General features: G+C 40.5%; 1 protein-coding gene across 2 annotated transcripts in view; it reads right to left on the reverse strand.

Annotated features, from left to right (window-relative positions):
• Positions 1 to 25360, reverse strand: part of CDON (cell adhesion associated, oncogene regulated) — a 99523-nt gene that overhangs the window by 52624 nt on the left and 21539 nt on the right. For both annotated transcript variants that reach the window (XR_005723643.1, XM_040255830.1), the window contains exons 3-9: positions 13822 to 13958; positions 11759 to 12031; positions 10156 to 10302; positions 9069 to 9212; positions 7928 to 8215; positions 5871 to 6140; positions 530 to 874 (exon numbers count right to left, since the gene is read on the reverse strand). Coding sequence is in view for 1 of the 2 variants with exons in the window: in XM_040255830.1 (XP_040111764.1) it covers positions 530 to 874; positions 5871 to 6140; positions 7928 to 8215; positions 9069 to 9212; positions 10156 to 10302; positions 11759 to 12031; positions 13822 to 13897 (1543 nt within the window). In the remaining variant the exon portion in view is untranslated. The remainder of the gene's footprint in view (positions 1 to 529; positions 875 to 5870; positions 6141 to 7927; positions 8216 to 9068; positions 9213 to 10155; positions 10303 to 11758; positions 12032 to 13821; positions 13959 to 25360) is intronic.

The raw sequence follows: 25360 nt of genomic DNA on the forward strand, positions 1-25360 counted from the left end.
AATAATATTGATATTCTAAATACCAATACTCCAAATTAAGTTATTATCATCCAACATCAGTAAAAATAAAAAGAATAGTATACATCTTGTTAGAAAAATAACTTTGAAGAAGGATGAGGCAAACATATAGATGGGGACTTTCCTGGTGGCTCAGCTGGTAAAGAATCCCCCTGCCAATGCAGGAGATACAAGAGGCTTGGGTTTGAAGTATATCTTAATAAGTCTGGACTTCCCTGGTACCTCAGCTGGCAAAGAATCTGCCTGCAATGGAGAAGACCCCGATTCGATTCCTGGGTTGGGAAGAGGCCCTGCAGAAGGGATAGGCTACCCACTACAGCATTCTTTCTTGGAGAATTCGATGGACAGAGGAGCCTGGCAGGCTCTAGTCCATGGGTTTGCAAAGAGTTGGACATGACTGAGCGACTTTCACTTAATAAGTTCAACAATCTCTAAAAAATGTATATTTTATTTTATCCCCTATTATCAAAGAAACCCATTCACCTGGGAAAAGATACTAATGACAACTCACCAACCCTAAGGACGGCTTCCGACCGTGTGGTACCATGCGCGTTTGTGGCTTCACAGGTGTACTTCCCGGCGTGGTCCCGAGTAACAGCCTGAATGTACAGAGAGCCTGAGCCTGCCCGGGATGTGAAAGGCTCTGGGTCAGAACTCCCAGGTCTTAATAAGTGGGGTTTTCGGGATTTAGATCTAAGAGCTTGAGACAGATGACTGGTTATCAATCCGTGCTTGTCGTACCAATGGATGGCGGGCACTGGTACCCCAGTGGCATTGCAGGACAAAGTCAGAGAGTCACCAACAGCCACCTCTACACTTGCTGGCGCTCTAATTATAATGGGCTTGAGTCCACTGCCTATTAAAGAAAAATAATTCACATATAAAAATTAAGTACGTTATATATAGTATCTACAATGCAAAATAATTTCATCCTATTGCATAAATGTAAATAGAGAACTGTGAAGAGAGCTTGCCACTGTAAATACAGAACATCTGAAGAGAGCTTGCCCACAGGTATCTTCAGCACATCTGGTCACTGCAAACACAGAACATGTGAAGCCAAAGCCTCAGACTTTACCATGAAAAAGGTGTAAAGAAGTATAAGACTAAGCAATAGGCCTTCAAAAAAAAAAAAAAAGTTGGTTTCAGGAGGCATAACTCTGATCACAAAAATTCTGGGAGAAAAACCTATTCTGAATTATAGTTGATAAATGTATTTCTGACCATATACGTGAATAAATTTTTGTTTCTAAACTTAGGTGGCACCACCTCCTTCCTTTTGGTCCCAGATACTTGGGAGGCATATATTTCATAACCTCACAATAGAATATTGACACCTGACATTTTCTCCAGCACATCTTTCTCCTTTTGTAGTCCTACTTCCTGCGTTTGACAAAGTCATTCAACAATTACCAGATTTCTGAATTTTGGTCCATCTAGCAATGGCACCCCACTCCAGTACTCTTGCCTGGAAAATCCCATGGATGGAGGAGCCTGGAAGGCTGCAGTCCATGGGGTCGCTAAGAGTCGGACACGACTGAGCAACTTCACTTTCACTTTTCACTTTCATGCCTTGGAGAGGGAAATGGCAACCCACTCCAGTGTTCTTGCCTGGAGAATCCCAGGGACGGGGGAGCCTGGTGGGCTGCCGTCTATGGGGTCGCACAGAGTCGGACACGACTGAAGCGACTTAGCTGCAGTACATATAAAATGCTATCTCAGGGGTCATAACCCGCCTTTCCCTCAGTACCAATGAGGTTGCACATCTTTTCATGTGTTTATCCGCTACTCTTTTTTCTTCCTCTGTCAAATACCTTTTGTCCTTTTTTCTACTGGGCCCTTTATCTTTTTCATAATGGTTCTGGATTCTTTGTAACTACATACTGTTGTTTTATGAGTTACATTTGTTACTAGTATTTTCTCTCTGTTTTTCTTTTCATTTTAATGGTATCTTTTAATAATATGAATGCTTTAATTTTAATGTGGTCACACCAATCTTTTCTTTAAAAATTAGCCTAAAATTTCTTGTTAAAAAGTTTTACCTAGATCATATATTCTTCTATATTTTCTTGCAAAACTTCACCATTTTGCCTTTCAATATATAGGTCTTTAACCCACTGGAAATTAGTCTTTGTGCATCAGAGATTTAATTTCTTCTTCTCCATTTGGATAACCAGTTATCCCACATGGAAACCTGAAATGGATATCCTTCCCTTGGTGATCTGCAGTGCCACCTAGGTCCAATCCTTACCTGTATATCCTTCATGACGGTCTCTGTCTTGTTCCAAGAGTATACTTGTCTTTTCCTGCACCAATAATACATCACTGTTTTTTTTTTTAATAATTTTATTTATTTGTTTACTTATTTTTGGCTGTGCTGGATCTTCACCGCTGCTCAGGCTTTTCTCTCATCGCGGGGAGAGGGGACCCTCTAGTTGAGGTGTGCAAGCTTCTCACTGCAGTGGCTTCTCTCACTGCGGAGCACTGGCTCTAGGGGGCACGGGCTTCAGCAGTTGAGGCTCCCAGGCTCTAGAGCACAGGCTCAATAGTTGTGGGGTCTCGCTGTGGAATCCTTCCAGGTCAGGGATCAAACTCCGGTCTCCCGCATTGGCAGGCGGATTCGCCACCACTGAGCCACCAGGGAAGACCTATCTTAATCACTATACATTTTTGTATATGTTCTAACGTCTGCTAAAGCAAGGGCCCCCACATTCTTGTTCTTCTTTTAGAGTGTCTTAGCTATTGTTGGGCTTTTGATCATCCACATGATTTAGAATTAGTGTCTAAGTCCTCAAACTAGTGGTAGGATTTAGTTGAAATTGCACGAATCTATAGAAAGCCTTTGGAAAGCCCTGAGGAGTATATTAATACTGAATTTTGGCATCCATGAACTGTTATATATTTGTGTACTTGGAACTTTTGATGTTTCTAATATAAAAAGGTGACTTTTAAATGACATTTTCTGTTGCTAGTAATAATGGTTAGTTTTATGTGTCAACTTGACTGGATTAAAGGATGCCCAGATAACTCAGTGTATCTGTGAGGTGCAGAAGAAATTTGCACCTGAATTGGTAAACTGAGGATAGCAGATGGCCCTCCCCAGTGTGGGTGGGCACCATCCAATCCGATGAGGACCTCAGTAGAACAAAAATGCAGAAGAAGAGCGAATTCTCTCTATGAGCCTAGTCATCCTTCTCCTGCCCTAAGGACACTGGACTTCAGTGCTCCTGGACCTCTGGCTATGGGGCTTAGGTTGAGACTTATATCATCACTTCTCCCACAACTGAACGGCTTCATCAGCTTACCTCCTTCCCCAGTTTGCAGATGACAGACTTGACGACCTTAACTGTGTGAGCCAGTTTCTACAGTAAATCTCCTCTGATGTGTATCTTATATATCCTGTTGTGTTTTGTTTCTCTAGAGAAACTTGCTAACACACAGGTACATAGAAAGGCAACGGATTCCTGTTTATTGGTCTTCATCAGCCACTGTGCTAAAGCGTTTATTATTTTTAGTGATTTGCCAACAAACTATAGAGGATTCTCTCCAATGACAACCATAGGAGCTGTGAATTAAGAACACTAACAACGGCTGGGTTTCTTTCTCTCTTATCTTTATTGCTGTTCAGTCACTAAGTCCTGTCCAACTCTTTACGACTCCATGGACTGCAGCATGCCAGGCTTTCATGTTCTTCACTATCTCCAGGAGTTTGCGCAGACTCGTGTCCATGGACTTAGTGATGTCACCCAACCATCTCTTCCTCTGTCCCCCCTTCTCCTCCTGCCTTCTTACATCCTAATATCTTTATTTCTTTTTCTTATCATTCTGTGCTGGTTAGAATCTGCACCAGCACAGCTATGATGACAACTAAAAGATATTTTAAAGAGAATGCTTTAACATTTTGCCACTAAAAGTAATGTTTCCTGTAAGTTTTTTATTGGATATTCTTTATCAAGTTAAGAAAGTTCCCTCCTATTTCTATTTTTCCAAGAGTGTCTAACATGGATACTGAATTATATCAAATGGTTTTTCTGCTTCTATTGAGATCATTATATTATTTTTCTCCTTTATTCATTAAATTGGAGCTCAGTCGTGTCCGACTCTTTGCAACTCCATGGACTGTAGCCTATCAGGCTCCATCCATGGGATTTTCCAGGCAAGAATACTGGAGTGGGTTGCCATTTCCTTCTCCAGGGGATCTTCCCGACCCAGGGATCGAAGCCGGGTCTCCCGCATTGCAGGCAGACGCTTTACCATCTGAGCCACCAAACAATACTTTAAATTCTCTGACTGATTACTGGGTTAACTCCTTGGTTAATCTTTATCCCTAATGATCCTATCTATTTAATCTTAATTTTCTATTTAACTGATTTCTGTCCATATCTTTATTATCCCTTTTCTTCTGTTTTCTTTAAATATATTCTGTTATTTTACTTAGTCCACTAATTTTTAGTTTTACAAGTTTTTTTTTTTAATAAGCATTTAAGGGTATAAATCCTTTTATATTCTGCTCTCCTATATCCCATACAATTTGATTTTGACATTCATTATCATTTTGAATTTTAAATTTCCATTACGATTTTTTCACCCATCCATTGAGAACTATAATTCTGAATTTCCAAATACATGCCATTTAGAAATTCTTTTTTATTATTAACATCTGAAGTAATTCATCGAAGTAGCAAGTTCAGAGTCTAAAGTAACTGCAAGAAGTTCAGAGAGTTGGTCTCTGTCATACTGATTCTTTGAAATATTTCTAACTCTCAGCAAAAGCTTAATTTCTATAATACATAAAGAATTCCTATAAATAATAAAAAAGATGAACAACCTAATATAAAATGGACAAAAGACAAAGAGCAGTCAATACACAGCAAAGCAAATTCAATGGCCCAGAAACACATGACGGGATGCTCAACGTCACTCATAATGATAAAAAATGCAGGGATCAAAAGGCAGTTTTGAAAAACCCATCAGCTAGGCAAACACTAAACAGAATTCTGCCCAACCACTGCCTTGGTGAGGATATAAGGAAACATTGCTGGCAGGAGTGTAAAATGACAACAAGAGAGAGCGAGCAAGGTATCTGTCAAAATTACCAAGGCATATATGCTTTTATTTAGCAAGTTTATTTCTAAGAATTTACTTTAAAGATGTTCCCATATGTGCAAAATAATCTATGTAGAAGGACACTCATCATAGACTCCTTGTAATAGCAAAGGATTAGAAACAGGCATCCGTGAGCTATCAGTCAGACCTTCACAGCTATACAACAGAAGACTAAGCAGCCATTTTTAAAAGGAAATGAAAATATTCTTTAATGTACCATATGTGAAGATGGCCAAGATATAAGTTAAGTGAAAAAAAATCAAGGTAATTTTAAGGTAAAATCCAAGGAAATTTTTAAAGGAGAAATTCAACATCATTTGTTATAAAAAAAACTGATATTGCTATTAAATGCACACAAACTCACATGTTATATGTAATTAACCAAATACATGCATACAAGAATAGTCAAGAAAATTATAAAACTTGTTAGTTCTAAGAGATATCTGACTGGCTAGGGAACACTAATGAGATTTTTACCACATACTTTTTAAAATTATACCTTTTTAAAGCAATGATGTATCTGTTAAAAAATATTGAACAAAAATTTTTTTTATGAGCCTGATTAAATAAGGTTGCTTCTTCATGGAAAGGTCTACCAGCAAGCAGAAAGGAACATGGAAAATGAACACAGTTCTGTTATGGTGACAGGATTACTTCCTTTTTGTAAAGATGATTTAATTTTTAATCAAAACAAAATCCCATCTATAAAGTGAAATTTCCTAGGATGACATGACCTAAAAGCCTACCTTTTTCAATTTCAAGTCTCCCAGTAGACTGTGTAAATCCAATCCCATTATCTGCGACACACTGATACAGCCCGGAATCTTCCATGGTAACACCACTGATTCTCAATCCATTTCCCGCAGTTAGATGTCGTGGGGAAGGGCGAATGGGCTGGGCATTGTGAAACCAGGTACGGTTGGGCGCTGGGTTCCCATGAACTTCACACGTGAATTGTACTGTCGCACCCAGGGACACTGTCTGATCCTGCAGTCCTTTAGAAATTGAAGCGTGTTCTAAAAATAAAACATATTATAATTTAAAAGGACCTACTGTATAACACAGGGACCTCTACTCAATCCTCTGTAATGACCTATATGGGAAAAGAATTTAAAAAAGAGTGGAGATATGTATATGTATAATTGATTCACTTTGCTATATACCTGAAACTATCACAACATTGTAAATCATCTAATATTCCAATAAAAATTAATAAAAAATGAAAATAAAAAATACAAAGTTAGCCCTCACACAAGTCATACAAACTCTCTCTACCAATAACTAGTTGAAACCAAAATGTATTGTTTCCTCATATTCTCCCATCCACTGTGATCATCAACAAAAAATTAGAAATGTATTGACTTTCCTCCAATAGGACAAACCATATGTTACTAATCTGTTGCAGCCCCTTTTTAAGTAATAGACCTCTCCACCCAATTAACCACCCCCGAAGCCAATATATGTGCACGCACACACATGCACATAGGCAGAGCTTCAGATGATCTGTTTTGAAATAATAATTTCCTTTACTATACAAGAGCCAAAATAGAAGAATGCTTATTTGGAAGTGAAAAAAAATTTTTTTTTTCCTGGTGATTTCTGCTTTGAGGTTAGGAGTACTCTGGGCAAAAATCTTCTTTTAGTATCCATCAGGCTACATTTTACTTGGACAAAGTAAATCATGTATCAGCATTTGTAACATATGCCAATATTAAATGATTATGTATATTAATCTAGTCCTCATTATTATTAAATTTTAAAGGCTGCTTGCCATACACTTACACTCATGATAACGTAACCTGTGTCAGGCCATTTTTGCACATAAACAGGTACAGAAAGTTGACAAAAACTATATTTAGTATGAAACTTCTTTTCTGGTTTTCATGAAAATTTGATTTGGTAAAACATTTTTGCTGCTACACACGACAGTGAGATAGGTAGCTGGAAGAAAGGAACGTCAATGAAATAAATAATACACATAGAACGTGAGTGAAAATAACACAGATTTTATGAGTCAGCGATCGTGAAACCATTTCAAAAGGGAAAATAAAATGAAATCCACTTCCTTTTGAGATGACATTTTCTAGTCAGTACTCTGTCTTAGTTGGGCTTCCCAGTGGCTCAATAGTAGAGAATCCACCTGCCGATAAAGGAGATGTAGGAGACGTGAGTTCGACTCCTGGGTGGAGAAGATAGCCTGAAGGAGGAGATGGCAGCCCACTCCCGTATTCTTGCTTGGGCAGTGCCATGGACAGAGGAGCCTGGTGGGCTACAGTCCAGGGGTCGAAAAAGAGTCAGACGCGACTGAGCGTGTGTGCACTCTGTCTTACTGTTGCTGGACACTACACACCGATACAGCCCAGAATCCTCATCCTGTTGAACTCCACTCTCTTTCCTCCATGTCACTCAGAAGGAAGAACCCTCTCTGTTTTGTGTAACCGGGTTAGGGGTGAGGTTCCAAGAACATCCCAGGCTCTGTGCCACACAGAAATACTACCCAACTCGGCAGTCCTCTTTCTTCTGTGGCTGCACCACACAGTATGTGGTGGCATCTTAGTTCCCGAACCAGAGCCTGAACCCCACCTCCTGCATTGGGAATGCCAAGTCTCAAACCAAGGGACCCCCGTGGAAGTCCCAGTGGTGCTTGAGAGAAATGAAGCTTGTTCTGGCTACTGGGGCGGGAGGGGTCTTTCTAGATAGTCTCTATTCCATTTAGTGTTCACAAAGAGATCTTCCATTCAAACATCAGTTAGATCAGAAAAATAGCCTGACTTGAAAAAACACTTAACAAGTAACGTCTTACCAAGTACATTCACCACGTAAGTCACGCGTTTGGCATCTCCAGACTTGTTTCCCACCACACAGGAGTAGTTGCCGGAGTCCGCTGGGTCGATGCTGTCCGTGGCAAGATGCGTATACAGCCTTCTCCAAGAGCTTCCCACCACAGCATCCTGACCATCCTTTAGCCAGTGCACGTGAGAAGCCGGGACCCCACTCACCACACACTCCAGGGTCACAGGGCTACGAGAAAGAACGGCTAATGCCTGTGAAAAGGTGGGGTGAAGAATGTGAAAGTCATCTGAAGAAGGACCTGGAGAAAGACGCAAAGCAAAAAAATCATTATCATTAAGTATCCACTTCTACTTTCTTCCTTAGCAAAGCTGTGAGCGTCCTCATCTTCCCATTTACTCTTTTTAACACTAGAAAGTCCTATTTGATAGCAAAGTCATTTTCAGTTGAGAATTAAATTTAAAAGACTTGGGGATCCTTTAGTGCTACTTCTGAATTAATAGTTCTGAAATGTCAAATTCATACCAAGCACATGGACCACTCCTTCACTGAGCTTTGACTACTGATCCACTCACAACTTGACCACCCTAAGCTAAAAATCAGCTATGACTTACCATATCTCAAAGAGAACTGAGAAATATTTTTTCATAAGTCACAATCACCAATTTGATTACCACTGATATAGAGTGATACTTGCTCTCCAATTTCTTTTTTCTTTTTAAAAGATTGTGTTTGTCATGGACCATTTTTAAAGTCTTTACTGAATTTGTTACAATAAATTTCTGTTGCTTATGGTCTGGTTTTTTGATTCTGAGACACGTGGGATCTTAGCCCCCTGACCTGCATTGGAAGGCAAGGTCTTAACCACTAGACCACCAGGGAAGTCTAATTTCTTTTTCTCTGAGTAAAAGGCAGAGTCCCCCGCATGAATTCTACTCTGTCAATTTGACCAAAATTCTCTCCTGGAAAGCCATTATATTTGTATTAATAAAACATGTACAGAATTATGCTATTTAGGCATGTAATTTTTTATAAGACTTTCTCATGATAAACAAACAGGATGTGAAAGAAAAATGAACTCCCATTTCCCAATTCTTCACGTGGAATGCTTCCAAGGACTCTCCCCAGTGACCACGATTCCCCCAAATACTTACGATTCACAAGGAGCTTTTGGCCAATGGGTTCAACTTTTAACTCATGTGTGACGGGATTGAAAGCTGCACATTTGTAAGATCCTTTGTCCTCTAAGGATACATTCAAAATCTGAAGATTTCCTGATGGAAGGATTAGATAATTCTCTGAGGAAGGAAAGGGATGCAGTTAGGCTTCCCTCTTTATGAAGGACACCAATTAAAATTTACAAAGGTTGATAGTTACACTTTAAATGTAGACATGACACAAGCAGCATTTGAGTAACAAAATCAAGCCCATGACTACAGACCACTCATTGCGAAAATCAAAAGCACAAGAAACATATCTGGACAAGGACACAATGACCGCAGCTATCGCCTTGGGCAAACCTCTGCCTACAGCACTGACCACCCAGTATTCATTCACGTCTTCATTCCTTTCGTCTCAACAGCATGTACCGAGAGCCTACTTTCTGCCAACAACCGCCTGGGCCCAAGCGATACAACAATGAACGAAGCAGAGAGAGCAAGCCCTGCACCCCCACGGCCAGCATTCCAGAGCAGGGATGGGGGAGCCAAGAAAGAGGCAAATAAGAAGCAAGCAAGCACTGACATAATACAGCGCTACAGAAAAGAGGAATCAAGGGGGACAGAGAAAACACAGCTTATCATTTTAGATAGAGCCAAGAGAGTGAGCGTGAAGGAAGTATTATCTGAGTAGATTCCTGAACAGGTTGAAGGAGTGAGCCTTGGAGGTGCAGGGTTGTAATTATTTCTTTTTAATTTTTACTTTTTGGCTGCACTTCTGAGCATACCGGATCTTAGTTCCCTGACCAGCAACTGAATCCTCGCCCCCTGCGTTGGAAGCCCAGAGTCTTAACCCCTGGACCACCCGGGAATTCCCTATAATCATTTCTATCCTGTACTCTATAGTATGTTCTGTCTTATACTGTAACCATTTGATCTAGTCTCCTCCACTTGACTCTCAAGAGGAGAGACAATATATCTCAAGTATTTTTGTGTCCACAGCCCCCAGCACACAGAGCTTAAAGGAAGCTGGTGAATGACATTTGTTCCATGGGTGCCACTGGCTTTTCATTAGAGTTCTCACCTGTGGACTGCTTCAGCCACTTTCCCCGGATTTTATAGCGCACTTCAGCTTTGGGGTTACTGTCTGGTACCTTGCAGCCAATGAAACCAGTACTCTTTTCTTCTGCTGTAATAACATGTTTTCTGGATGTACCAAAATCACCAAGAACTGAAATAAATAAGTAAATAAGTAGACAGATCAATAGATAAATGCAAATTTGAACTCTCTTCCCCAAAGGACATTTTAAAACCAAAAACAACATTGGCACCACAGTTGTGTGTGGCAGCTAATCCCACGTCCCAGAGTAGCAGAATCTTTTTATCTCAGTAAGCAGTTGGGATAGAGGTGCACGGTTGAGGGCTAAAGCTTAGTCATGGCACCTTTTTCGAGAAGTCAGTGCTTCCAGGAGACTACAAGACAAGCAAACTGTTCCTGAAACATTAGGGAGGACTACAAAGCATAACTGTTCCCCATTCTATCAAGACGAATCCTTTTTAATCCAGTCTCTCATCACAGCTAACTTTCCCTATGCGTCTTTATTCTGTTTGTAGCTACTCACATGGCAATAAAATGGTTTACAAGAATGAACCTAGGACATAGGGAAAAAAAAAAAAAAAAGCAGTGTAACATTTGAATTTCCAGGGAGAGAATCCAGTCTCCTGCATTGCAGGCAGATTCTTTACTGTCTGAGCCACCAAGGAAGTCCCAAATATACCATTAATTCTTTTTTTTTTTTTTTAACTTTTGTGTGTATGTGTGGGATTTTAGTTCCCCAGACCAAGGATGGAACTCAGGCCCCTTGCAGAGGAAGCACTGAGTCTTAACCACTGCCAAAGAAGTCCCCTAACTAGGTCTCAATTTCTCCCTGTTTAAGCTTACTGCAGATGGAGCCAGCATGGAAGTGCTCTTTATTATGGCCAGTGATGAAAGCACTTGCAGCCTGCCCCTAGGAATTCAGCCCTCCAGTGTGTGACTTGGAGCTGTCCATGGGTCACAGCTCTACAAAAACATTTACTCTTCTCAGTTATGACAAACTCACTACTCCTGGGGAATCCAGATTTGTTCTGTAAATAGGGGTGCCCTCACAAAGACGTTTTCCATTACTGGAAGCCATCACCATTTGAAAGGCAGATGGCTCAAACTTACTAAGAAAACCACGCAGTCTAGATTTTCCATAAGTTCAATACTCAACATTCCTTTCTTTGCCGTTATTTTCCCCCCTCCCCACTCCTTTAACTTTGTTTCAATTAAATAAACGAAAACCACTCGGCAATCAAAGTAAATAAAACAATTAGATTTTAGAAAAAGATAAAGGACTGCATGAAATAACTGCGTCAAAGCAGACAACAGCTGTTGCTGCTGATATTAAGAACTTTAAAATATAAGGAAATTCAGTTTCACGTCAGAAAATTGTCCTAACTCTGCACAAAATAATTTTCACATCCCTTATTACAATGGAAGACACCAAGCTAGGCTCACAGAGGTTCAAGTATCATTCCCTGATGAGAATTCATACGTATCTTACTCCAAAGCCCGTGCTCCTTCCACAACTCAAACAACGCAGGTACCAAGAATAATTTCAGGAAAAAGCATCTATCACAGGGACGACAACAATTAAACTCACCTGCAGTGGATATGGTTGCAGGACCACTCAGGATGGCACCGATGCTGTTGTTGGCAACGCACTGGTAATAACCCGAAAGTGAGGGGTTAAGAGAAAGGATAGTCAACGTGCCCTGATGAACCTTAATCTGCTCCACGTTTCTGTCCAATCTTTTTCCATTATGCAACCATGAGATATGAGCGGTCACAGGTTTAGCAGAGCAATGCAGTACTACAGGTCCACCAAGTTTCTGGACAGCAGACAATGGCTCAGAAACAAAATAAGGTGCCAAGTCTGCAAGGGAACATTCCCCGTGTACAAAGGGGTGGAGGTGGGGGAGGGAATGGGAGAGAAGAGGAGGTAAGGGGAGAGAGAAAAAGAGCACATTTAATATACTTATCAGCATATACACAGCAAAAGGCAATCCCTTACTGCATCTATATGCTATGGTCCTTAAGAGCTTGTGTAAGTTCTAGGAACAGCTTTACATTTGTAAAGAAACAAGGCAATGTCCTGATATAGAACATAACAATCAGGGCAGTACAGATAACAATCCTTATGATCTAAATAAACAAAATACCAATTCTGTAAATGAGAAATGGTGAGCTGCTCTTTGAATGAAGCAGTTTTTAAAAACTGGAAATTAGGCATCTGAAAAAGAGAAGATGACTTTCAAAATAAAGAGAATTCTCTTCCATATTACCAACAGGATTTGACTTTTAAGAGCAAATTATTTTATCAATAAAGATTATGGTACTTCTTGATTGGGCTTCCCTGGTGGCTCAGTGGTAAAGAACCGGACTGCCAATGCAGGGGGCAGGGGTTCGATTCCTGGGCTGGAAAGATCTCCTGGAGAAGGAAAGGGCAACCCATTCCAATATTCTTGCTTGGTAAATCTCATGGACAGAGGAGCCTGGCGGGCTATAGTCCATGGAGTTGCAAAAGAGTCAGACACAACTCAGCAACTAAACAATAACAACAACTTCTTGACTACTTCTCTTTAATATACATCATGTTCAACTTCTAAGAAAGCAGAAGTAGAAAGTCAAGAAGCCACATTGAAATACAAAGTCTACCCTTTCTGGGATGTAAGGATAAACGGGGTATCAATCTGAACATTTTTATTTGGTGTTTGGAATAGTTTCATTTGTTATGTCTATTCTTCCAGGAATTTGGGAGAGAGAGGTTCTTGCACTCAAGTATCAAAACAGATCCCTCTCCTCCACCCATAAAAGAGGATGGGGGAGGAATCCTGTTATTCTGGTATAATAAAATACTTAAAAGAAAAAACACAATAAATTGCTGAATCTACTTTTATAGGGTATTTTACCAGAAATAAAGATTAAGGGAAATGCCTCAACTGAATCTGAGGTTGCTATTTACCCCAACAAAAAACAGAAATAAGAGCACTAAATCAATTTTCCCTTACTAAATCAAACACAATTACATAGTATTTTTAACAAAGATAATAAATAGACATTAATAAATAAACATCACTGTATTTGTATATACTTCTATATAAATCTTCACACAAATCTAAAATAAAAAGAAATGCATATGGGCCATGTATCAGCCTTGGGCTTATATGTACATTTAACAATAAACACATTAAAGCTTTTCAGTATTGCAAAGAGATAATAAATTAGGCGAGGTCATGAGACCTGGGATTCAAACCAAGTTCTCTCATTTCAAGTTGAGTATTATTACATACTGATTCTAAAACTCGTCTGCGGTGGTATGTAGTCAGCACTTTATTCCTATTATAATTTCCAAATTCAGAAATCTGTAACATATCCTCATTGGAAAAAAAGCACGATCCGAAAATACTTATTTTCAAGGCAACAAAAGGAATAAATTACAAGGACAATGACAGGAAGGACTGTGAGTGCCTAGAAGTACTACTAAGAAATCCTTAAATTGTTTAATTAAAGTTTTAAAAATTGTTCCGCTGGTGAAACAAATCTTAGAAATGTCTTTATAAACCATTACTGCTGGCAAAGCATTAAAGTTGAAGTTTTTCATAGGATTAAGATGAGGACAAGCTTCAGCCCAAGCTTCAGCAAGTTACCATTCTCTCTTCTTACCTGGACTCACAGAAGCGCACAGCATCAGGAGAGTAACGTACAGCAGCGTCTGTAAGGGTCTAGAATCTGGATGCATAGCGCCAGATTACAGAAGTGGCCAGGGCAGACTTCCAAGGCAAAACCCAGGCTTTGGCTCACTAAGAGACATAGGGGGGGAAAAAAAAGAAGGAAATTCTAAAGTACAAAGACAGTTGGAATCTATTCTCTGAAGAGGCAGAGTGCTGCACGTGATACCTGCCTTCAACTTCGCAAGCTTTATCTGTTGCTGCTGCTGCTAAGTCGCTTCAGTCGTGGCCGACTCTGTGCGACCCCATAGACAGCAGCCCACCAGGCTCCCCCGTCCCCGGGATTCTCCAGGCAAGAACACTGGAGTGGGTTGCCATGTCCTTCTCCAATGTATGAAAGTGAAAAGTGAAAGAGAAGTCACTGAGTCGTGTCCGACTCTTAGCGACCCTGTGGACTGCAGCCCACCAGGCTCCTCCACCCATGGGATTTTCCAGGCAAGAGTACTGGAGTGGGTCGCCATTGCCTTCTCCAAGCTTTATACAGACTGAATCAAATACAAGACATTTGATGATCCACAGCTTCCCAATTCAGAAAATAATCTGTGGGCATTAAAGTTAGAAGTTCTGCTTATTCTTCCAAGATACTAAGATACTTATTTTACACAGACCCAATCATTCCAAATGAATCCATTATGGCCTTTCGCCCATTTCTGTTTGTACAACTCACAACCATCTAAAACTCAACCAAAACGCATTCCTTCTCTACATTCCTTACAATACAAACAATAACAAAAACAAAAAAATTTTAACTAACGTTTATACATTGTTTCGCATGGGCCAGACACCATCTCAGTGGTTTTCATACGTTAACTGAACCTTCGCAACAACACTCTGAGTTAGGGACTCCTGGTTTTCGTCCTTTTTTTCAGATGGGGACTCATGGATTGCAGAGAGAAAACTAAGGGCAGACGTGGGTGGGGACTGAGCCTCCTGCAGAAACATCCAAAGACCACTGTGGGGAGAGTGGGGTGAGCCAGAAAAAGAGCACAGAGGAAAGCCAGGCTAGACCCCACCCAGTTTCAAAAGCCACGGTGAAGATGCTGGCATTTATTCTCAAGGCAGCGGCGGGCCCTTGGAGGATTTAGAGAAGGGAGTGACGGGGTCTCATTCTGCTTTAAGATCGCTGACTGGAGGATGGACTAGACTGAAGTGGGACAGGAACGGAAGAGTGTGGACAAGCTGGTGGAAGCACTACGTTAGTGGCTGCCTGTCTTGTACTGGAGGCACTCTATATAAAGCTTGCAAAATGGTGGGCAGCCACTGAATCCAGTGATTCACAGGATTAAGATGAAGAAAAGCTTCAGGCCCCAAACTGCCATTCTCTCTTCTTACCTGGACTCACAGAAGAGCACAGACTTGGGAGAGGAACATACAGCAGTGTCTGTAAGGGTTCAGAACTGGGATCTGAATAACTGAATTTTCAACTGACCGAGCTGCTTCATTCAAAGAGCTGTTTACCGTTTCTCGTTTATAGAATTAGTATTTTGTCTCATCTATATCATAAGGATTCTCTCATCTAGACTGCCCTAATTGTTAAGCTCTGTATCAGGACATCATCTTATTTCTTTTAAAATATAAGACTGTTTCTAGAACTTTTACAAGCTCCAAGGACCAAAACATAGAGATGTAATAAGGGCCTACTGCCTTTCACTGGTCTATAGGGTACATCAGATACAACAGAGGCAGTCACTGAATCACTAGATTCAAAGCAGACTCTAAAGGTAAACCAACAGAATCTGCTGAGGGCTTGGGTAGAAAAGGCGAGATAAAGAGCTGTCAAGCATAACTCTTAGTCTTTGATGTAACAGAATAAAGTTCTGTTTCCTGAAATGCGGAGGACTAGAGAGGGAAAACAGCTGAAGAAGAGGTTGCTCAATAGCTATGCTTTGGCCATCTGGATCTTCCCGACCCAAGGGATCAGACCTGGGTTTCCTACATTGCTGGCAGATTCTTTTACCTGATGGTCTGAGCCATCAGGGAAGCTCATTGCTATAAATGGCAGCAGAAAAATTGAACTGCTAAGGATAGATGGACGACAGCCATGGAAATATTGGGTTTTGTGGGTTTTTTTCTTTAATATAGAAATTCTATAACACATTAACAAAGCTAAAAAAGAAGTTTCACATAACCCAGCACTGGTAAAGATGTGGGTAAAAATCACTATAATATCTCATTGGTGGAAATAAAATTGGTAAACTCCTTTCAAAAGGAAAATTATTCATTCATTCAGCAAGTATTTATTGAATTTTTTTACAGTTTTATTTTAATTAATTTATTTTTTTAATTGAAGGACAATTGCTTTACAAAATTTTGTTGTTTTCTGTCAAACCTCAACATGAATCAGCCATGGGTATATACATATATATCCCCTCCCTTTTGAACCTCCCTTTGAATGTTTACTATATGCTGGATACTATTCTAGGAACTTGGGTCAGAGTATCTTAAATACATATATAAGTAAAAATAACAGACAAAAATGTATACCTTACATTTGTGTGAGAGAGGAACAATAAACCAAACAAATAAATTAGGAATATTCACAAGGTCCATGCTATTCTCCAGATATGTTTTATTCTTTCTCCTCTGTGCTAACTCTATACCCTGCTCACTGCCTACCACTGCACTCACGGCTCTGTTCTGCAATTTATCTGCTCACATAACTGTTACCTCTTTAAAGGCAAGAATGATGTCATATTCAACTTTGCAAACTCTAATCCCTAGCAGAAAAGAGGCACTTGATGTTTCTGAAAATGCAAGGAATACCTTCATAGAATGTAATTCCCAGAAGTACCTTCAGTTCAGTTCAGTTCAGTCACTCAGTCATGTCTGGCTCTTTGTGACCCCATGAATCGCAGCACACCAGGCCTCCCTGTCCATCACCAACTCCCGGAGTTTACTCAAACTCATGTCCATCAAGTCGGTGATGCCATCCAGCCATCTCATCCTCTGTCGTCCCCTTCTCCTCCTGCCCCCAATCCCTCCCAGCATCAGGGTCTTTTCCAATGAGTCAACTCTTTGCATGAGGTGGCCAAAGTACTGGAGCTTCAGCTTTAGCATCATTCCTTCCAAAGAAATCCCAGGGCTGATCTTCAGAATGGACTGGTTAGATCTCCTTGCAGTCCAAGGGACTCTCAAGAGTCTTCTCCACAGTTCAAAAGCATCAATTCTTCGACGCTCAGCTTTCTTCACAGTCCAACTCTCACATCCATACATGACCACTGGAAAAATCATAGCCTTGACTAGACAGACCTTTGTTGACAAAGTAATATCTCTGGTTTTCAATATGCTATCTAGGTTGGTCATAACTTTCCTTCCAAGGAGTAAGCGTCTTTTAATTTCATGGCTGCAATCACCATCTGCAGTGATTTTGGAGCCCAGAAAAATAAATTCTGACACTGTTTCCACTGTTTCCCCATCTACTTCCCATGAAGTGGTGGGACCAGATGCCATGATCTTAGTTTTCTGAATGTTGAGCTTTAAGCCAACTTTTTCACTCTCCTCTTTCATTTTCATCAAGAGGCTTTTTTAGTGAGAACTGTTATATCAACTGAATTCCATGTGATCTAGCTATATTTTTATTCTTTCATTCGACTATTCATTCATAGATATGATTTCAAAAATCAGCAAACATACGTAAGTACCTACTGTATACCAGGTACTATTGCTAGGCTAGAGATCCAAAGAGTGGTTATTTTGATGACAAATTCCAATTCCCATATTCCTGCTTGGCCAGGACACAGAATTTGTAACTATAAAACACAATAAAATGTAAGGCCAAAGCTACATTAATGACATTTCAGTAGTGAGAATTCTACATGCATACTTATTTGTGAAAAGAAAGGTTAAGTCTAACCATCAATAAAACTGGGTATAGCAATACAAGGCAAGGCATCTTAAGAATGTCTCTGAATAAATCAAGTACTTCTCAGGATCTGCTTGCTTCTTCTTTATAGCACGGACTCCAAAATCTACAAGTTGCAAACTCAAGTTCATCTACTATCAGTTCAAGAACTGCCTTTTTTTATTTTTTATTTTTTTTAGGACTGCCTTTTAAATGTTTCCTTGATGAGCTCTTTTAAAAATGGGAGAAAATACTACAGTACCACTCACTGGCAGAAAGGGCCAGCTGTGTGAAAGCCTTTTTTGGTTTATTTGAATTCTCCCCTGTTTCAAGGGCAAGAACTGACACACCGCTGCTAAGCAGTCAAGGCAAAGTAAACATTCAAACAACTTGTTAACAGCAGACACTTTCCTGAGACGATGAGGATAGGGAGGAGAGTTTCTTCCTTTTGCCAAATCTTTCCTCAACTATTTATTTATTGAAAAGCAGTGAAACAAACTCCAGAGTCAACTTTAACCCCAGCATGGGATCTAGTGAGTTACTTTACAGCTGTCCTTTAAAACGTCACAGCTCATTATTGCTACCTAAACACTATCACACAGGAATACGCCCATGTTTCTATGAGACTAACACTCTGTCAGTTAATTTGGGTGGTTGGAAAGGAATTACAACCTTAACAGTTACTAAGTATTTGTTGACTTGGTTTATATTTATCCCTGGCAGGCCCGCTCAGCTTGTTAGAGAATTGTGATAGTCAGAACAAGGACCTAGATCCTGTTGCCCTACTCATCAGGTAGCTTGAAATTATATTCAACAGCCACCAAGGGCAACCTAGGTCCAACCTCACAAACAAACATCCCTGACCACAAGAAGAGTAACAGACAGCCCAAGTGCTGCTCCTTGAGTCCTGACCTAAAGATTAGCTGGTTCCTCCTGAGTTTCAGGGCTTTCTCTAAGCCCTTCCTGCATGCCTACAGAGAAGGCGATTTGTCTTGCATTACAAACTGTACTTTTAAGCCATCCCAGGCTTAAGAGAATTTCTGTGGGCAAGGGAAAACTAAAGGTATGCCTCATCTCAGAATAAGAAAGGAAATAGTTCCCTAACATTTATTTAACTTATTGTTCAGGTTGTGAACTTGTTGCTTTTATAACCCCTTTTCAACACACTGCCAGAATAATCCTTTGGGAAAAGTCCTTCCTGAATTTCTAGATTTGATTCCTCTGTTTTTGAAGGAACGCCTCTGCTTTCCTAAGGATGATCAAAGCAGCCTCTCTGCATTATCCCCTCCCTAGACTCCTATATCAGATGTTCTTAGAGTTTTCTTTGAGGCTTAGGGAATAACTGTGATTAATTTGTGAACAAAAAATTCGGCTTTGGGATCAGTACTGTTTTTCAAAACATAGTATTCTTAGTTTTCTTTTTTAAAGGCATCTTCTTCATAAAACAATAATTTCCTTCTTTAAAAAAAAAAGATTCTTATTTTCAAACTATTTCAAAGCATCCTATTTCTGAACTGTGGAGGAAAAAAATGATATTTTGGCAATAACTAAACAAAAGAAAAAATAAAGCAAGTCTACTTAAAATTTTTTTATTAGATACTGCTTAATTCTGCACAATTTCGGTTATGGAAGTCAAAAACCTTTTCTTAAACCCATTGAACCACCTTGACCTTAATCACAAGCAACTGTAAATCTCCTCTCCAAGTTTTCTCCATTCTGAATATCTGAGTAATTTAGCTAAGCAAACAACATTTCCTGCACAGACTTCTCAGAGAATCTTACTTTTTCCAAGAAATATTCATTCAATCAATTAATTCCATATGGAGGGTATTTACTTGGGGCAAGATTCTGTGAGAGGTACAAAGATGAGGAAGATGAGGAAGGCATAATTTCTGAGCTATAGGATACTGCAGCCTAATTTGGAAAAGAGGGCTTGAATTAATTAACTCTGAAATAAAGAAAAATATAATAAGTAAATGAGAATGTAAAAGGTATTAACAGAGTTCCAAGCAGAGGAATCCACCCTTCATCGGACAAACACTAAGTGTCTCCCTTCTCCGCGTCAGGCGCTGTGCTGTCCTGGGAACTCAGCTGGGGGCGAAACCAGCAGGACAACTGCCTTCCAGATGCTTCAAATCAGGTAAGGACAGATGACAACTCAAGAAGCTCTCCAATACTGATTCGCCTAAGAGAACAACTAAACTTGCTGCTTCAAGGTTATTGCATATTCTGGATGGCTTCTTGTTTTCTCGTTCTTTTTTAAATTATGAAAGTATGGTAACACATTTATAGAAGACTTGGAAAATATGAAACAAAGTTACATACAGTTTCACTATATATTCTGATTAATTTTAAGTATTAAGATTTTTCATTGGAGTTTCAATATCAAACTCTCAAAAATTAACAGAATGAATATACAGAAAAGGAGAAGGATACAGTAGACCTGAAAAGCACCATGAACCAATTCAACAGAATTAAGATTTATTCAATTTTCACACAACAGCAGGATACAAATTCTACTCAAATTTCCAAAGACTATAAACTAGGAGACACTGGAACATATCCAAGGACGTGAAACAAGATCCAAAAATTTCATGGTCTAAATATTGAAATCATACTGAGTCTGTTCTCTTATCACTGAGGAATTACGTTAGAAGTCAATATCAAAAGATATTTGAAAATACCCCACATAGTTTCAAGTGCGATGTGACATTTACCAAGAGAGATCTTTGACTCGACCATTGAAATCCTGAATAAAGTTAGAAGACTGAGAAAACACAGGGTGATTGCAGAGAAGAAAGCATTTAAATGAGAAATTAACACCAAAGACACTTTAAAACCCCCATGTGTTTGGAAATTAAATGTCCAGTTTTAAATGATGGCTTATCTAAGAAGTGGATGGCTTCTTTTCATTTGGTAAACTTTTATGTAACTTTTACAATCAGAAACTAAATAAGGGGGCTTGGGCAGCTGTGAGCAAAGATACACCCACCAGTTTATATGATGCCACAGTTTTATCAGAGAGTAACTAGAGGATTTGAATGGTCTGCTATATTTATTTGGATGTTTTGTGAACAGATACCAAGAAAGGACGGTGAACATTTAATCTTCTGCCTGGGCAGGAGTACATCATTTTCACGACTGTGGAACACTCTGGTCTTAGCCTTTATTCTCCCCTCAGGTGCTTTTGTGTGCCCTGACTTTAAGTGCCACGTGAATGGAAGGTAACTACATGCTTTAAAGGACGCCTTGTCTCCAAGCCCACTTCCCGACTGCCCCACCTTGGCAGGACTTCCTCAGCAGCCCTCCTTCACCAGCCAGCACCCTCAAGTCTTCTTTCTCTCCTTTGCTAAGTGAAATGAACTCATTGCAACATATTTAGGAAGACACTACCTGTTTGCTTTCAAAATATTGTTTATCACCTGCACGAACTGGTTTTCATTGCTAAGCTGATTTACTTTTCTATCCGTGAAAATAGTTTAAGGGCCTCCCTGGTGGTGCAGAGGTTAAAGTGTCTGCCTGCAATGTGGGAGACCTGGGTTCGATCCCTGGGTCGGGAAGATCCCCTGGAGAAGGAAATGGCAACCCACTCCAGTATTCTTGCCTGGAGAATCCCATGGACGGAGGAGCTTGGTGGGCTACAGTCCACGGGTCGCAAAGAAAATAGTTTAGCTCTCCTGGTTTGGGATGGAACATGTCATGACTTTTTTCTCCAACAAAATCAATGGAAATGGTTTTCAGTAAGAAGCAAGGCTTTCAGTGGAATTATCTGGCAGTCCATGGTAAGGATTAGGTGCTTTCACTGCTGGGGCCCATGGTTCAATCCTTGGTCAGGGAACTAAGATCCTGTAAGTTGCAGGGTGTGGCCAAAAACAAAGAGAAGAAGATAAAGGAGCAAGGCTTTTAGGATATATGAGTTTTTAGGAATTAAAGTAGGTAAGGAGGGATTAGATGAGCCACAAAATAAAGCAAGCACAGGCGCTACTGGAAAACCAGAAGGGTCACCCAATCAAGACTCAGAGGCTGAGAAGACATCCCAGAGGAGACAGTGATTAGGTGAGTCAGATGGAGAAGTTTGGGGGAAGGGAGAAAAAGCAAGGGGAGGGGCATATTCCAAGCAGAAGGAAGAGTGTGTGCACAGAATTAGACACACAGAGAGTACGGAAGAATAGACTAGAGTGGACAGTAAGGACAGGGAGACAAGAAGGCCACATAGTTGAGTAGATGCCAGAGTATCAAGAACAAAATAAATCAGGTTATAGCATTTAGCTTTTTTCCTCCGAGTCGAGTATTAACAGCTTTTAGGCAGCAAGAGTCAAGATCGGACTTGTGCCTTTGACAAACCATTGACCCTGCCATGGGGAGCAAGGCTGAAGAGGGTTTAGGAGGCTGTTGTTTAAAAGAAAGGGGACCTGTACTAGAGAAATAACAGGGGATACATGTGAAAGATTTTTTTTTTAATGTTAAGACATGGACAAGTTCAAAAGCTATTTAGGAGGCGGGACTGATGGAACTTGGGTAGTGAACGATGTGACCTGGGAAGGAATACATCTCTTAGACATCTCTGGAATCCATCGTCTGCTCACTTCTGTTTCCCTTTGGCTTCAGCCACAAATAAAGGCACTGAGGCTGCTGTCCAGATTTCGGACGTGGAAGAGTGAGTATGTGGATGTCTGCCTTCACTAAGACAGGAATTGCATGAGAAACCACAGGGCTTTCCGTGGTTTTTTGTTGTTGTTTGGAGTTAGCAGGGAACAAAAAGGATGCATCTTAAGGTGTGGAACTAATAAGCTGAGTTGGAGCTAACAGAAACTCTAGGAAAGACCTAGCAGGCAAGCTGAAAAGCTTAAGTGAGATGAGGGAGGCAAGGGCAGACAGAGAAACTGTGATTCCCTAAGGGGGAAGGAGTCTCAGGCTAACGCCTAAAAATGAAATAAAATCAACTTTAAAGGGGTACCCATTCCTCTCTCAAAAATAATGCTCATGATCAATGCTACTAATTAAAAGGTTTTTGTCTTAACAAAAGAGGAAAAGACAGAAAATTATATTCCAGGGATGGAATCAGACACTCAAGACTTCTTAAAAATGAGTTCCCAAATATCCCTGGACTTTCACACCCCCGTATACCTTTCAAAGGTACCAACCACGGTTTAGGGTAACCAGACACATTCCTTCCCTGGTGCCTTTGATCAGTGACAGTCTTCAGGCTGCCCACATGGGGTCCCAAGAAATGAGCGTAACAGCTGGCAGGCATCCTTCAGTGGTCTGACTGGAGGCGTGGGTAGGGGCAGGAGGAGGGGGAGGGAAGGAGAAGGGAAAAAAGAGCTCTCCTAAGGCCAGTGGCAGCAAGTGCAGCCTCTAAGAGTCAGCATGTTCCTCTCTGGGGGCTAAATCAGTGCTTTTAGAAACCAGAGCGTCCTTTTCAGCAGTGATGTGCAGTTGACAAGGATGCATTCGGCGACCTGCTGCCAAGTTCGAGGGCAGAATGAGTGTATAAATCTTGTGCAAGCAGAGATTCAGGATGTCCAGCATGTAGGCCAGGTCAACAATGGGCAGATCTCTCTTTTCACCAGAACTCAGCACAAACCCCCCCACCCCCCATTCCCACTCCCCTACGTCCACTGCTGTTGGAAACACAGCTCTTGGTGGTATCTGCTTCCATGAGCTTGGAAGGATCACGCAGTCAGGAGCTTCTAGTTTTTTAAACCACTGACACCTACAGACCTCACAGCCCTTCCCCGACTTCTCCAGAGCCTCAGTCAAGTCAGCAGAGCAGACACGCTGATCCTGCTGCCTCCACAAGCATTTCCTTTCACTGTGGACCATCAAAAGTCAAGGAAGCAAATGGAAGTGACTTGGAGTTATGGCACCAAAAAGGCCAAATGAGCAAAGAAATAATCGACTGCACATGAGCCACTTCAGCTCCGACACAATGAAAAGGGCCTAGGACTAACCCCAGGAAAGGTCACTGAGATCAAAGGTCATGAGCAGAAAAAGGCACCCGTGAGGAGCTGCCAGCTGCAATGCGAACCAATGTGGTCTTAATTACCCACCAAAAGAGAGGAGTCTGAGCCAGGGCCGAATTGGGTTCTAGTCACATATTTGTGTTGTTTTTTTTTTTTTTTTTTTTTTAAAGTCAAGTGTTCCTGTTCCACTCTCTTTCAAAGAGGCTATTTCTTCCTGCTTCTAGAGCACAGGAAACCAAGAATTGTGGAGATAAGATAATTCTGGCATCCACAGTAAGCTGTACAGGAGTGTTCCAAATATTTAAAAGCATAGCTGCATACAGACAAGTGAAATTCTAAAGCGTGACTTAGGAGGGATCATTAAAAACACAAAATACAGCAAGTTTCAAGGAGATTATTCTTGAATCCCTTGCCAGCATCACAAAATCAACACTTGCCACAAATCCAACTCTCAGTCGATTTTCGGGTTTGTTATTGGAATTGGCTGCGTAGGAAAACGTAACACTGTAATGGTAACAACAAAACAAATGCCAAACGCAAAATTTTAAGTTTGCAAAGAACTAGCTGAACTTCAACAGGCTGATGTTATGAAGATCCAGACAGACACTGGGCTAATGCTCTTTGATGGAGAATGAGAAGGAGGAATGTGAAGCCATTTTAAAAAGAGCTCTGGATGATAAGTGTTAGGCAATAAAATTAATATAGTTGTTAATAAGGACAATGCCTTGCTCAGACCTTAGCAAATGTTATGAAATTTTCCTTGGCCATAACAAAAGACACCCTCACAGGGTTTTGGTTTAGATTTCATTTTCATAACAAGGAAATAAGGACTGAAGGAGAAACGCATTTCCCTGTAATATATTCTAATGTATACAGTAAAATACTGAGGAAAAAGCAAAAATATATATATATTAGAGATCTAAGAAAAAATATCTTGGCTGCAAACAAACTTGAATCAATGATGGTTGGGCACTGGACCTCCATCAGGATGATTTTTATATTATATGACCTGCTGAATTATGAGTTTCCTAGAGACCTGGAACATAGTGATACTAGTCTCCAAGTACCTTCTTCCACCTTTAAACTTGGCTACGTAAAATACAGGGAGCTCAGCTTGGTGCTCAGTGATGACCTAGAGGGGTGGGATGAAAGAGGGTAGAAGGGAGACTCAAGAGGAAGGGAATATATGCATACATGCTGATTCACATTGTTGTACAGCAGAAACTATAACACAACATGGTAAAGCAACTATATTCCAATTAAAAAAATAATAAAATAGGGACTTCCCTGGTGGTCCAGTGGCTAAGACTTCATACTCCCAAAGCAGGGGGTCCGAGTTTAATCCCTGGTCATGGAACTAGACCCCACATGCTGCAACTAAGACCCAGCATGGCCAAATAAAGAATTTTTAAAAAGCAAAATAAACATAACCAAAAATAAATAAACCTAGCTGAATAAAATACCGGAAGGGGTCTATATTTCTTAGGAGGCCCAGTTTGTCCAAGCTGGTGATGGGAATTAGGTCAGACACGGCTTTGCCAGAGCTGTCACAGCATCACGTCTGTGCACAGGCGCTGAGAATGGGGCCCTTCGAGCACTTACATAGGCAGGCATACATGTCAATCACAGGTTCCTGTGCACTTAGCACAGTCACCACAAACCGACTG

Source organism: Oryx dammah, unplaced genomic scaffold, assembly GCF_014754425.2.
Source record: "Oryx dammah isolate SB20612 unplaced genomic scaffold, SCBI_Odam_1.1 HiC_scaffold_15, whole genome shotgun sequence".
Classification (NCBI taxonomy): domain Eukaryota; kingdom Metazoa; phylum Chordata; class Mammalia; order Artiodactyla; family Bovidae; genus Oryx; species Oryx dammah.